The 14,632-nt window shown below is 36.3% G+C and overlaps 1 protein-coding gene across 4 annotated transcripts in view; it reads right to left on the bottom strand.

The window, feature by feature from the left end:
- LOC138318068 (estrogen-related receptor gamma-like) overlaps positions 1 to 14,632 on the bottom strand; it is an 88,142-nt gene that overhangs the window by 61,713 nt on the left and 11,797 nt on the right. For 2 of the 4 annotated variants that reach the window (XM_069260147.1, XM_069260149.1), the window contains exon 2: positions 10,092 to 10,604. In XM_069260147.1, the coding sequence (XP_069116248.1) occupies positions 10,092 to 10,437 (346 nt within the window). In that variant the 5' untranslated portion in view covers positions 10,438 to 10,604. Of the gene's footprint in view, positions 1 to 10,091; positions 10,605 to 11,346; positions 11,519 to 13,644; positions 14,209 to 14,632 lie in introns of those variants that run through there. The other 2 variants (XM_069260145.1, XM_069260148.1) reach the window with 2 other exon arrangements.

Below are 14,632 nucleotides of genomic sequence, written 5' to 3'. Positions count from 1 at the left end.
CAATTACAGGAGCACAATTACTGAAAAATACATTGTCTCTCACTGCTAGGGAATGTCAGGCCTTGATCAAACACACAATCTTATGGAATAAATCTTTATCTCATTTCATACGTTCCTTAAGGTTTTATACACACAGAACAGCTGATCGACAGCTGATCACTGTGTTAATGTAGAGTTACATGCACCAGTAGTGAATATTGTACTTTTAAATTCCAGTCTCTGATTTTAAAGATCGGTTTTGAAGATCAGGAGAGAAGATAACAAAGACAAAGCAACAGTGTCAATGACAAGCAATAAGTTAGTGGGATGTTGGTGGGGCTATTGTACTATGATCAAGAGGGTACATGTACAGTTCAGCAGTAGACGAGACGGACCTGACTCATAGCTACTACATTGTCAAAGTATCACTTACTCTAGTTGTATATTTTTAGTATATACTTTATGGTGTTACTATTTATAGGTCCGAGATGTTTCATTAACATTGATATTGAGGCTTTTATGTATTTTTTATGAAATAGATTTATTTCAAAAGATTTATCATTCAAAATCTACAAATATAATTACCTTGGGAGTGGAGACAAGTAAATGAAGAGAGAAACTGTAGCTTCCTCAAATTACCAATAGTCATTTGCTATTTATACTACAGCATTACCAAGCTACTGGTATTACCGACTGTCACACATTAACCAATACGTTTAAGTCATTACCTACTTGGTGTATGTTTTACATACTGCTCGCTCTTTTCTTGTCTGAACTTGTTTTACTTTTTGGTACCAAATGTCCAATAAGTTTTCACTAACCGGGCAATTCCAAAGTTTTGAAAGAATTAAGAAATGATGTTAAAACAACACCTGATGTGTTCACAACCAACACAGATCAAAGACCCCATGAAATTGACTTATTTCAGGAATTCACATGACACTGCTGGTTTTGCTGAGATCTTCCATCTCCATCAACACACCTTGCAATAACAAAAGGCAACTACTAATTTCTGGGTTTGTCTGCTTATCCGCTTTCATTGCTTAAAACATAACATTAAGGCAAAGACACAATATCTTTCACTGTCATAGTTTTAACATCTGTATCAAAAGCCAAAAACTTATGTATTCTACTTGCATACTTGTAAAGCCTTCATCTAAAGCCTAATGCTATCAAATCGACATAAAACATATATTGAAAATCTACCTAGTATTTTAAGCCTTATATAAACCAGCTATTACGGACACTTTTCAAACAGACAGGCAACTGGTCCTATCTAGAACCTCATAAGACAGGGCATCATTTTTCATATTTGGGGTTTGCCCTCTGTCTTTTGACAAATACCCTTCACTTCATTGAGGTATATGACACTTTAAATAAATGAGACGCTATACATAATCTTTGGACACCTACATTTACAGTCACTGCGTACAAAATTTGGTCCCATATGAATATTTATCAGTGAAAAAAATAATGAATAATAAATTTCAACCCCTAAGACTTCTGTTGCCAGATTCGTGATTACATATTCTGTAAGTTTGACAAAGATATAGAAAAGAGGAGGCTTCCTCTGTATGAAGCAAGGCTACAGTGTCACAGGATAGCCCAGATAGAATTACAGGTAATAGTTGCTACACTTAAGTTACCTCAGTGTTATACCAATACACAAAACTTTTTTTATGGATTATTCAAAATCTAAATATGGACTTAACGTAATATCAAGACTTTTCAGTAAGCCAAATCTTTTCAGCCTATTCATGGCGATCAGCTGTTGACCCTTCCTAAAAATTTTATTACTCGTTGGAAATTCGAGTAGAAATCTGAAAGACAAGAGCTGGCATTATTGTCCTCTTCATTATCTATTCCTGGTTATCTTTTCAAAGATATCATACAGTCTAGGCCAAACCTATCTATCCCTTTAATGAAGGCGACCAGAAAACACATGACTACGGCTGGCCAGTCCTTTAACACTACATGCATGATGACTCTGCATTATCCTGCTATCTGTCTTTCTCAATGGATTTAATTGACTGTTAACTGAAGCTTGTTGATATTTAGCCATGAGCATATTTGAAATGAATTGAACGAAGGGTCAGTCATGCTATATATGGGATAAGGTCCTTGCCCTCAATGAAAGACCCAACCTCTGTCATTACTCATGGGAAGAAGGCAGCGAGACTATCAGGGTATACACAAAATTTTGCATTAACAGTGTATTTGCAATGCAGTCAATTAGCATTTGATATTGTATAAATAATAATCACATTATAATGATAAAAAAAAAACATTTTGTCCAGCACAGGTCTCTCCCTTCTCACCTCCACTCAAAAAATAAGATCATTTATCTAAAACAAAGGGCAACAACTAAGTCCAAAGGGCAGCAACTCTGTATTAAGGAAAACAAGACAAAGTGAAATTCTAAAATAGATCAATGAGTTTTAGAAATGCAAAACGCCAAAAGATGACAAAATAACATCACCAAAGCAAAACAAAAACACATTATAGTTTAATTATCTTTCCTAAAAAACCTTCCCCGACTGTATTTAAAATCTGTACACATTCAATCAATATACCAGTAGCGATAGATAGTAATAGAAGTCAACAGAGAGATAGAGCTCTGCATTCAAAACTATTTCTCACAGCTAAATGTCAAAGGTTATGGAAATGGTGCCTGACGTCAAGATAGTTGTCTAGGAGATATATGGTCGGCGAGAGAGACGTCAGGTTCTAAGGTCCAACTTGTGACGTCAGTACCGCTACACACCACATCATACACATAATGAATTGCAGTGCTTTCCTTTTGAATATTCATTTTTACCTGTATAAATCATATAATTCACTTGATAATCACAGACCTTCTACTTACTTCCTATACAAATAAGACATCTTCGTCATCAGATGTCTGACAGAAACTTTCCATCATTATACTCACAAGCACCAAAAGTGGTTTAACAGTCAAAGGCATGAACATGTCACATTTATATAAATTCTGCAAAATTTGCAGTCTAGATGGAAGAATTACGTCATAACTGTTTAATTATACAAGTAACTGCCATCTAAAATGAAATTTGTTGTTCACTAAAGCAATAATATAAAAATTATTAAATGGTTGATGCCAGATAAATGGTTTACCTTCAGGGAAAGCACAGAAAGCCATGGGTTAAAAGAAAGCAATCTGTATGGTGTAAAACACTGAAAGCCTGTATCAAAATTTGACACGAAGAGAAGGCAATGTCAAAATTACTGAATGTTGAACGAGAATTTGATCTAATAAGATTTTCCTAATGTAAGCAGAAAGTGTTGTGGGTCTGTATTAGCCTAACTATACAATATATATCAGTGGCCAACAGCTAGTACAAATAAAGCCCAATAATTGATCTGCAAAAGACTGGCGAAAAAGGGAAGCAATTAGTGGCACTGATGGATTGACAGACAACATTCAATTATGATATCTGCCACTTTGGCCTTCGTTGTCAACTCCATACATTGTGCAACAAGACTTTGTGATCTACAACCCAGTGATGCTGGAGGCTTAGCTGATCACACACAAAAATATCAGGTTAGAAATCAATTCAACCCATATATCAACACATTGGAAAGCTGGATTTCCTCACTGATAAATAACATTAACACCAAACTTAAAAAAGATGGGATAGCATTTCATCACAATTAATGATTTCCCAGGAAACTTCACACTTCTGGCAATTCTCAAATTTCCACTGGCTTCTATTTCATATCTTTAAAAGTCCACTAGTTTTCCCTATACACACATCAAAGAGACGTCATATTTTTTAACAACCTAAATCTAGATATAGTGTTATCTTTTATTAATTTCATCTTTTATGTACGTCATAACTCCAATAGTATTACGTCAGACCTTAATAACACTATAGTATCGGATTGCATGGCTTGACACTCTTTCAGACGTTATGTATTCTGTAGTATATTGTGTTAAAATTTAGGCCGACTGGCCACAAGCCAAAGCTTTTATGTAAGCACCGGTTTCAATGAAACTTATTACTCTATAAAGAACCTACAACTGATTATACAATATTACTGAATGCTGTTAAATTCTATGTAATCTAATCTGAATACAATTGATTATGTAATAGAACTAACTATAATCAATATTTTGAAAAGACATTGCCATCTCTTATGTGATTCCAATTATCCATAAGCATTGGTGCCACACTATTCGTGAAGGTATACCATTCTGACTTAATACTCTTGTGAGAATGTGTGTGCTCCATTCTGACATTAAATCTATAATTTTCCTAAATGACATGCAATTTTATCTTTTTGGCTAAGTCTTCATCAATCTGAGTGTATTATATACTTTACATTTTCTACTTGGGTTTTGTTTCAGAAGTTCTATTGGGCACTTCTGTGACGTCAAAGTTCTGTGTTTCTCAAAGTTTTGAGATTGCCATTTTTCTTAAAGTATGTCAAATATTTTCAGGAAATACATTATAAATTGGCTTTTCCTGGACATTAAAAGGAAGTGACAAAAATCTATGTAAACCTTAAGGATAGGCTATGTTACGCCAGCAATAATGCAATGCATGATAATAATGACTACAGACCGATCTATTACAGCTGTTACAACTTGATATGTTATTTTCATCTTATCTATAAACAAGCTACCCCCACAACAAACATATTACTATCTCTGTGTGTATCTCATCTGTATCCAACTGCTGCAAAGGGATCAGTCAAATGAATCTAATTATGAAGATAAAAACCTGCTGCATGGATTTCCACGGGTACATTTTGATACCTCATTAATAATGGATTTATTAAATGAATCACTAATCCTTATTAAAAATTCTTTCTAGAAAAGTGAAATTCCTGGCTCATTGGCTATAAACAACAATGCAAAATTCAAACTTCTGAAACAGCTAACCAAAATGCCTAAGAAGGTATGCCATGAATTTATTTCCTTAGCCTTTCGAAGTGCTAATTACGTGTGATTTCCAATTCTCGTACAAATTCATTATAAAAACAGCCAGATTATAAAGGAGTGACTTACTCAGCATGCAGGAACATATTCCAGTCTTAAATTTCAAGTAGTTTATACAAATTGTATAGATAGTATTTAAAACAACTTATGACCACCAGATAATAGACACAGGCGAATATTTAATCTTTGCTAATTCTGATTCTATCAGTGGCCTCGGTCGCCTGCAAGCCAGTCGAGGACCCAGATTGTATGGTTTGGGAATTATGTATGGTTATAAGTATCATGTGTGAACCCATAGGTGTAAGCTGATTTGTTAGGCAAATACATTTAACATATGACACAGTTATCCTGGCTAAAATAGCTACTGGAGCGTACAATGTGTATACCTGTGGAGATATAATGCTGTTACGATATCTACTACAGATAGTCTTCAGTAGTGTGTCTCTGTACCGGACAGTCACACAATTCTATCATTGTCCATAGCAGGTGTATTTGCAATGCAGTCTTAATAAAATGATAAGTTATTCATTAAATCAATATATGCCTTGACATCCACTTGTGTTTGGTAGTTAAAGTGGCAACTGTCTTGTCGTTTATATTTAAATACACGTATAATTACCATCTCTACCTGTCACTTAACCTAACGCCAGTGTTTGACTAGTTATACACCCCCAACGCTAGTTAGCAGTGGTCAACAAACATGTACATAGGTGGGGAATAAGATACAGTGTATTAGAGTGTAAGCCATTTATTCAAATTTTGTATCATAATCCCCTTCATTCTTTAAAGAATATTCCAGAATTAATATATCCATTCTCATTTGAATGGTACTTAATGTAAGCAAATCTGGTGTAATTGAACAATGAACTCATAAATCATTCGGGGATATGTCACTAAAATTTACCGTCTTGAGCAAAAACCTGCCAATCCTCAAATTTTGAGATCAAAACATAGGCTTTATTAGTGCATGCATGCATTTTAAAAAGGTTAAATGCCTAAGTGTACTTATATCAGTTTTTTTCTTTTTCCTGTTTTCTTAACCTTTTAAACTTTTTTTACGGCTGAATAACAAAAGCACCAGATAATCAGTATGAGATAAATTAGTGTCTCCTGCTCAAATACTCATTTGCATGTTAGTATACATGTACTGTTTGTATCTATCTAGAGTAGCCCTATAAACTGATTTAAACATCAGTTGATTTGTAGCAATGAGGATTATATCTTGATAATTCAAAGGCCATACTCTTTACAAATAATATATATTATCTTACTTATCTGAAGACATAGACTTGCAATATCCCAATAGAATCTAAGATCTTTTTTTTTAAATATCTTTTTGTCAAAAAGAAAATAATATTGATATTTAATAGTTTTCAAATGTAATGCTAATCGATGGCTTTTTCATTTTTCTTTCCAACTCTAGCTTAGATGTTGCAGTCTTGCATTGACAGGAAAAATTGGTTCCTTATACTTTTCATTGACCTTTCACATTAGTGGCTGGTTCTGATTTCAGATTGGTACAGCTACAATTACAGAGTTGTTAACTAGAGAGTGTCAAAGGACTGCAGCAGGAATGTATGATGTTACCTTTTCACTAACAGCTTTATTACCTATAAGGTCCTCTGTACCTTATGTGTATCAATATCAGTAGATAGAAACAGCCACTATATCACATCCTAGCTGGCCTACAGTAGCCTAACCCAGCACAAAACCAAATCTATAGGTGATAAATATAAAAGTTAAATAAAGGAGCGACTTAACATTTAACTTTAATTATTGATAATCCGATCATCATATGGCAAAATTTTACAGACGAATTTCTCTGCTAGTTTGAGTGGTCCTGGAGGCTTTGAGGTGTTTGGAGTTAGCAGACCATTCCTAGTTATATATAGGGGATATATCCAGCCACCTACCACCATTCCTAGTTATATATAGGGGATATATCCAGCCACCTACCACCATATCTAGTTATATATAGGGGGATATATCCAGCCACCTACCACCATATCTAGTTATATATAGGGGATATATCCAGCCACCTACCACCATTCCTAGTTATATATAGGGGGATATATCCAGCCACCTACCACCATTCCTAGTTATATATAGGGGATATATCCAGCCACCTACCACCATTCCTAGTTATATATAGGGGATATATCCAGCCACCTACCACCATTCCTAGTTATATATAGGGGATATATCCAGCCACCTACCACCATTCCTAGTTATATATAGGGGATATATCCAGCCACCTACCACCATTCCTAGTTATATATAGGGGATATATCCAGCCACCTACCACCATTCCTAGTTATATATAGGGGATATATCCAGCCACCTACCACCATTCCTAGTTATATATAGGGGATATATCCAGCCACCTACCACCATATCTAGTTATATATAGGGGATATATCCAGCCACCTACCACCATTCCTAGTTATATATAGGGGATATATCCAGCCACCTACCACCATTCCTAGTTATATATAGGGGGATATATCCAGCCACCTACCACCATTCCTAGTTATATATAGGGGGATATATCCAGCCACCTACCACCATTCCTAGTTATATATAGGGGATATATCCAGCCACCTACCACCATTCCTAGTTATATATAGGGGATATATCCAGCCACCTACCACCATTCCTAGTTATATATAGGGGGATATATCCAGCCACCTACCACCATTCCTAGTTATATATAGGGGATATATCCAGCCACCTACCACCATTCCTAGTTATATATAGGGGATATATCCAGCCACCTACCACCATTCCTAGTTATATATAGGGGATATATCCAGCCACCTACCACCATTCCTAGTTATATATAGGGGATATATCCAGCCACCTACCACCATTCCTAGTTATATATAGGGGATATATCCAGCCACCTACCACCATTCCTAGTTATATATAGGGGATATATCCAGCCACCTACCACCATTCCTAGTTATATATAGGGGATATATCCAGCCACCTACCACCATTCCTAGTTATATATAGGGGATATATCCAGCCACCTACCACCATTCCTAGTTATATATAGGGGGATATATCCAGCCACCTACCACCATTCCTAGTTATATATAGGGGATATATCCAGCCACCTACCACCATTCCTAGTTATATATAGGGGGATATATCCAGCCACCTACCACCATTCCTAGTTATATATAGGGGATATATCCAGCCACCTACCACCATTCCTAGTTATATATAGGGGATATATCCAGCCACCTACCACCATTCCTAGTTATATATAGGGGATATATCCAGCCACCTACCACCATATCTAGTTATATATAGGGGATATATCCAGCCACCTACCACCATTCCTAGTTATATATAGGGGATATATCCAGCCACCTACCACCATTCCTAGTTATATATAGGGGATATATCCAGCCACCTACCACCATATCTAGTTATATATAGGGGGATATATCCAGCCACCTACCACCATTCCTAGTTATATATAGGGGATATATCCAGCCACCTACCACCGTTCCACCTACCACCATATCTAGTTATATATAGGGGATATATCCAGCCACCTACCACCATTCCTAGTTATATATAGGGGATATATCCAGCCACCTACCACCATATCTAGTTATATATAGGGGATATATCCAGCCACCTACCACCATATCTAGTTATATATAGGGGGATATATCCAGCCACCTACCACCATTCCTAGTTATATATAGGGGATATATCCAGCCACCTACCACCATATCTAGTTATATATAGGGGATATATCCAGCCACCTACCACCATTCCTAGTTATATATAGGGGATATATCCAGCCACCTACCACCATTCCTAGTTATATATAGGGGATATATCCAGCCACCTACCACCATTCTAGTTATATATAGGGGATATATCCAGCCACCTACCACCATATCTAGTTATATATAGGGGATATATCCAGCCACCTACCACCATTCCTAGTTATATATAGGGGATATATCCAGCCACCTACCACCATTCCTAGTTATATATAGGGGATATATCCAGCCACCTACCACCATTCCTAGTTATATATAGGGGATATATCCAGCCACCTACCACCATTCCTAGTTATAACATCATAGTATATAGGGGATATATCCAGCCACCTACCACCATTCCTAGTTATATGTAGGGAATATATCCAGCCACCTACCACCATACCTAGTTATATATAGGGGATATATCCAGCCACCTACCACCATTCCTAGTTATATATAGGGGATATATCCAGCCACCTACCACCATTCTACCCTATTGATTCTGGTCAGCAATTCTGATTTGTCTGGCAAATTGACAAGTTCAATAGCTGTCCGTCTATACATGGAAGGATTCCAATGTACTGAAAGTAGCTCTGGCAGTGACACTATTCACTCCAGTCAGCTAAATCTAGAAATGATCGCCTCAGAAAGACCATTTAATTTGAGAACAGCAAGAATAAGCAAATATAATCTATGTGTTGTAATAAATGTAATAATGATTGTGGTCCTTCAAGGTACAATCTGGTACTTTTGATATATATATATATATTGACTGTTACAAAAAAAAAGCTTTAGATTGGGTGTCCTATCATTACTAGAATGACTGCCTGCCGTGCATGTAATGCTGCAATACACGTGTAAAAATCACAAGGTATACATTAGGTTTGATGACAATTCACATTACTGGTTAGCTTGATGCTCATGGCTAGACTGTCTTATCATTTCATAGGTGTATGATAAAAGTAAATGGAGTAAGACTGTTGACCGTATTGTGTCAGTGGCTTGTCCATTGTAGCCTAGACTGAACAGTGGAAGTAATGGGATAACACAATTGGCATTATTTTCTGGGTAAAGCTTGACGCTGCAGCCAAAACATGGATAAGTATACACAGAATACCAGTGCCGAGAGAGATGTGAATCAGATCAAACAAGTCTACATCTTGGTTTACGTCAATTCTGATGAAAGTCGACCTACATGCACTGATATATATCCAGCTTCACTACACACCACAACAATCAGCTCTAGTTCCGATCTAAATATATATACAACACACTGCCAGCACCTGTGGAAGAGAATTCATGACGAAATACAAAATTCCAATAAATCAGTTTTATAAATTAGCAAGATGAAAGAAAATTCTTACCTTGAATTGTTCGTTTGAAAAATGCTTTGCATGCCTCACAAGAGGAAACGCCATAATGATATCCTGATGCTATATCGCCACATACTAAACATATACGTTTAGGTCCATCCATACTTTCGGGGTCTGAAGAGAAAGAACTGGATATAAAATCCATTTTTCCATTGTCTATACTGCAGGGGGATATGTCTCCACTGTTATCCCCACTATTTCCATCAGATCCATAATCGTCTACGTTGTAGTCTGCGAATACATCTCTACCAAAACTCTCGTCCAAGGAGGGCTGTGTGCACCTACTCAGTCCAAGTGGGCTTCCAGGCTCACACTTTACACTCGATTCCACATCCATCTCGATGACTTTATACTGTTATTATGTCTTAAATTAAAACTCCAAAAAGTCTAATTTGTTTGGAGTCGTATGAGTTGTTTTTGCGTTACAGTCAGTCCTTATTTTGATTCAAAATTCCTCGTCGGTATCTTTAATCAGCAATCCAGAAATTCCAAAACAGCAAAGTCCTATTTAGAGACAAAACAAAAAGCAAGAAAAATTAAATCAAAAATTCTCCAGGAAAATGTCAAACATTGGTGAAAATCAATACATTGGCAGACATCTTTGGGCTCTGTATTCAAAATCATAGTGTACTATTTCTTCTCTAGTTTTAACACAACATCCATCACATTTAAAATTTCAAGCGGAATCTGAGAGTGCTGTGATAGAACAGTATCACGACACTGGCCGAGAGACTACAATATTCCCAGGTAGGTGAATGTGCCGAGCTACAGTAGTGACTGGTAACAGAAGCAGCAGTCCAATATACACCAGGCTGAAACTGTGGCAGAGAATCTACTGGCAGCATTCTCTGGTGGGATTGCAAGGTGGCTACATCAATCATGCCCAATATATGCCCCCAGCACACTAAATCATCTCACACACAATTATCTAAGCTCATCCATCCCATTAGTAATCAACTAATAGGTTTCTATCAATAATCCGGCATTCACACTTACCTGTGCACCACAATTACACGTAGATTACCGTAGGTTAGTTAACGTTCATATAATGACGTGATGCAAATTAAGACAACTATTCATGAATTCACAATTTGGTAGCCAAGTCGACCGCTACTGCAAATATGCTCCTATAGTCCTAAATGACTACTTAAGGTTTTGCATACAGAAGCAGTTAAATAAATCTTAATTGATTAATCAAACAATGCAATAAAAATTACAAACTATAAGTGCCTAATTATGACATTACCTGTTAAATCCTGTGTATCATAATGTACAAACTATAGTTATACGAGGGTCTTCACACAACACAAGCCTGTCGGATTAGGACAGCGATCTTTATGTTTTATACTCTAGTTCACAGTTGAGATCTCTTGTATAGACAGAAATGCTACACCCCGCTAATTCCCGGGGACGACGTTTGTACGTGTATCGCCTGTGTATTATCTACTACAAGGTTTTGAAGGAGATTACAATAATGCAGATTAACAGCTACGAGGCTAGGTAGAGGTATTGCATTAGTGACGTAGTACTGTGTACAGTGCTCAGATATCAATATGAATCCTATCAAATTGGCATTAATTCAAGATCTGCTTTCTTGTTGAAATCCAACAACCTATTACAACAAAAGAGGGTTTACAATGAGTTGCCTAACCATGACATTCCTCTATAGTAAACGGTCACAGATATGACGTCAATCTTACAGCTCGAGTCAAATGACATTGTACGCTTTATTTCATCACAAATAGATTTTTTTTCCATTCGTAATTAATTTATCAATATTTCTCAATTAAGTTACAACAAATTACTGTATTGACTTACAGTAGTCGATTTAAAGAACATCATTGACAATAATTTTGATTATATCAGAATCGTGTGAGCAGTAGATATTGAAGAACAAGACGACAATGATTAAGCTTCTGCATATCATTTCCATTCAAAATGACATGAACGCCTTTCTTATATGTGCATATTTAATGAGATACATAAAAGTTAAAAACTAGATGTAATGACTGTACTGCAAAATTCATATGCACAGCTACACCAGGAAAGAGTTCACTTAAGTCTTAATATTTTATAGCTCTCCATGGAAGATTTATCATCAAGTTTGTGGTAATTAAATTTGATTGCCAAGCTCTAAACCTCCTGATTTGCATTTAGGGTAGAAATTTTAACACTGTCGTCCTTAGGTATCAGATGTCATCGTATCGTGTGTGTATATATATCCCAGTTATTACCATTTATAACCTTAATATGAACATCTATAGATACACAATCAATTATTTCTTTATGTACATCATTTATTTATTCAGATGTATTTTCCTGGTGTTAAAATATCTTCCTGAACAAATGCACAAATAAATGTTTTATATATTATCTAGATGTATTTTTTCTGACGGTATAATGTCTTCCTGAAACAACTGAATCTCATTTGCCGTAAATATTTAGGAGAAAACACTTAAGGTATGAACATGAGAAGGTGTTGGAGACCAGGTATGTCTGAAACATACCTCTGTATCTGATGTTGATCTTAGATGGCCACACCACCAAGACTTTGATAAGCTACCTGACAGATTAGAACCATATGATAAGTTCACCCCACAGCTAGCAGGTGCTCTGCACATTGCTTCCAAGGAAGTACCACACAGAATTATAATAGTATTAGTACTTTTTGTGCATGTATTCACACGTACAACACTGTCCAGGTATGGTTACACCGAATTGGCCCTTAGAATGTGTCCTTGAGGTGAGCCAGTTAAAAGTTTAAAACACAGGTAGGGGCCTACCGTGCAATTACTTATACTGAAGGACCTGGTCTTGATAAGACTTGGCATTGCTGCAACGGATTGGGAAGATTTATGTGGCGAAGACAAAAACAGCTGATACAAAAGCCAAGTCTCGCCAAGAAAGAGGGGAGCATGCCTTCAAATTAACTCATGAATACCAATCATTGCTGTACCCAAATTTGCAAATAGATTAATTCTACCAGGGACCATTAAAGTGGGCTAATACATAGAATAAATGAGCATTAATGACAATTCAATACAGAAACAAAATGTTTAGTGAGGCAGAAAAATAAATTTTAAAAAGAAGTTAGTTTCTTTCTCCTGTAAAATGGTTGGAGAAATAAAGAAATCGATAAGTAAATAAAATTACAATTTAAACGCTGCAGGCTATAACGCTTCCCACACATTTTTACAGCAATGAATTTCTCACTGTATTGATTCTCATCCTGAATAAACTTTCTAAGGTGACAACAAGAAACACCCACAATTAATGTATAGGGAGATCAATATCTTTCTACTTGGTTTACCTGAAGTTTGTCTTCAGAACGAGCAGATCCCAACTGCTGAGCTGTCACTTATACAAAATCAATATACACCTTTTTAGGCATCCAACAGCAATCAGTTACCAATTTAGATACTTAAAAGCAGCATGTTGAAAATGTCAACGATACAGTTTATAGTAAGGTATAAAGTGTCATTTATAGAGAGTATGAGAGAAATCACAGCTGCCTCATCCTATCCCTTACTACACCTTCCCTTACCTGTGAACTCGCCACTAGGAAGTCAGATTATCCATAGCTTCTGTCCAAGTTATCTATCATATACTCCAGCTATACCAACTCTTTTACGTATGCTATGATTCCATTCTCTGCCAGTGTGAGCTCAGAAATTCCTCCGTTTTTACATAAATTGATTACAAGCTATCCCAATCCTTCATCTATGTATAGCAGTCGAGCTTGGCTGTGGCGAAGTGTAGCTATTTCTGGCCCAATAGTACTCGGCAGTAGTGTCTTGACGTCAGTTTCTCACGCATCAAAAGAGGCCTCCCCGTGATAAAACACATGCTCAATGACGCAAACTGCATTCATTGCATGTTGGCTGGAATGGTATAGACGTACAAACAGTAGTTTTGGTGTCTATCAAGTGTAAGTAGGATATTAGTCCATAAAAGTAAAAACTCTGTAACCACCACTAAAATCTCTGCTGTAACGGCCTGTATCCAGTACGTCACGGTACACTACCCTGACAAGCTTTACTGATTTTTGTCACTTTACAAAAATTATTTGTTTACCCAGTACCTGATATTCAGACTAGTTTAATGCTTTAGTTACTTTATAAAGACAGATAGTTATGACGTGTATACTCACTGTGCGGAAGTTGTTTTGTAGTAAATACACTTTATACACTTTCTACAGGCTGTTTACTTAACCTCACTCAGGACATGACCAACTACCTGAGTGTCACAATGCCGGTTCACAAACACACAATACTTCTCCACTGACCCAATAATGTTATGAGTATGAATTAAAGCTTGTGTCATGTCCACCAACATATACTCTCACCATATCCTACAGACAAGTCAAGCAAGGATTTCATTCCAACACTGTGTATATAATATATATATATATATATATATTACATGTATTGATAACTCAATAAAACTATTTTCAACCTTATTTACATTGTAACACAGCAATACAAAAAAAAAGATATTTTGTCACAATGCACTGGAAAACCTTTGCACTATAT

Source organism: Argopecten irradians, chromosome 3, assembly GCF_041381155.1.
Source record: "Argopecten irradians isolate NY chromosome 3, Ai_NY, whole genome shotgun sequence".
Taxonomy (NCBI): Eukaryota; Metazoa; Mollusca; class Bivalvia; order Pectinida; family Pectinidae; genus Argopecten; species Argopecten irradians.
This window is presented reverse-complemented; position numbering and strand designations above follow the sequence as displayed.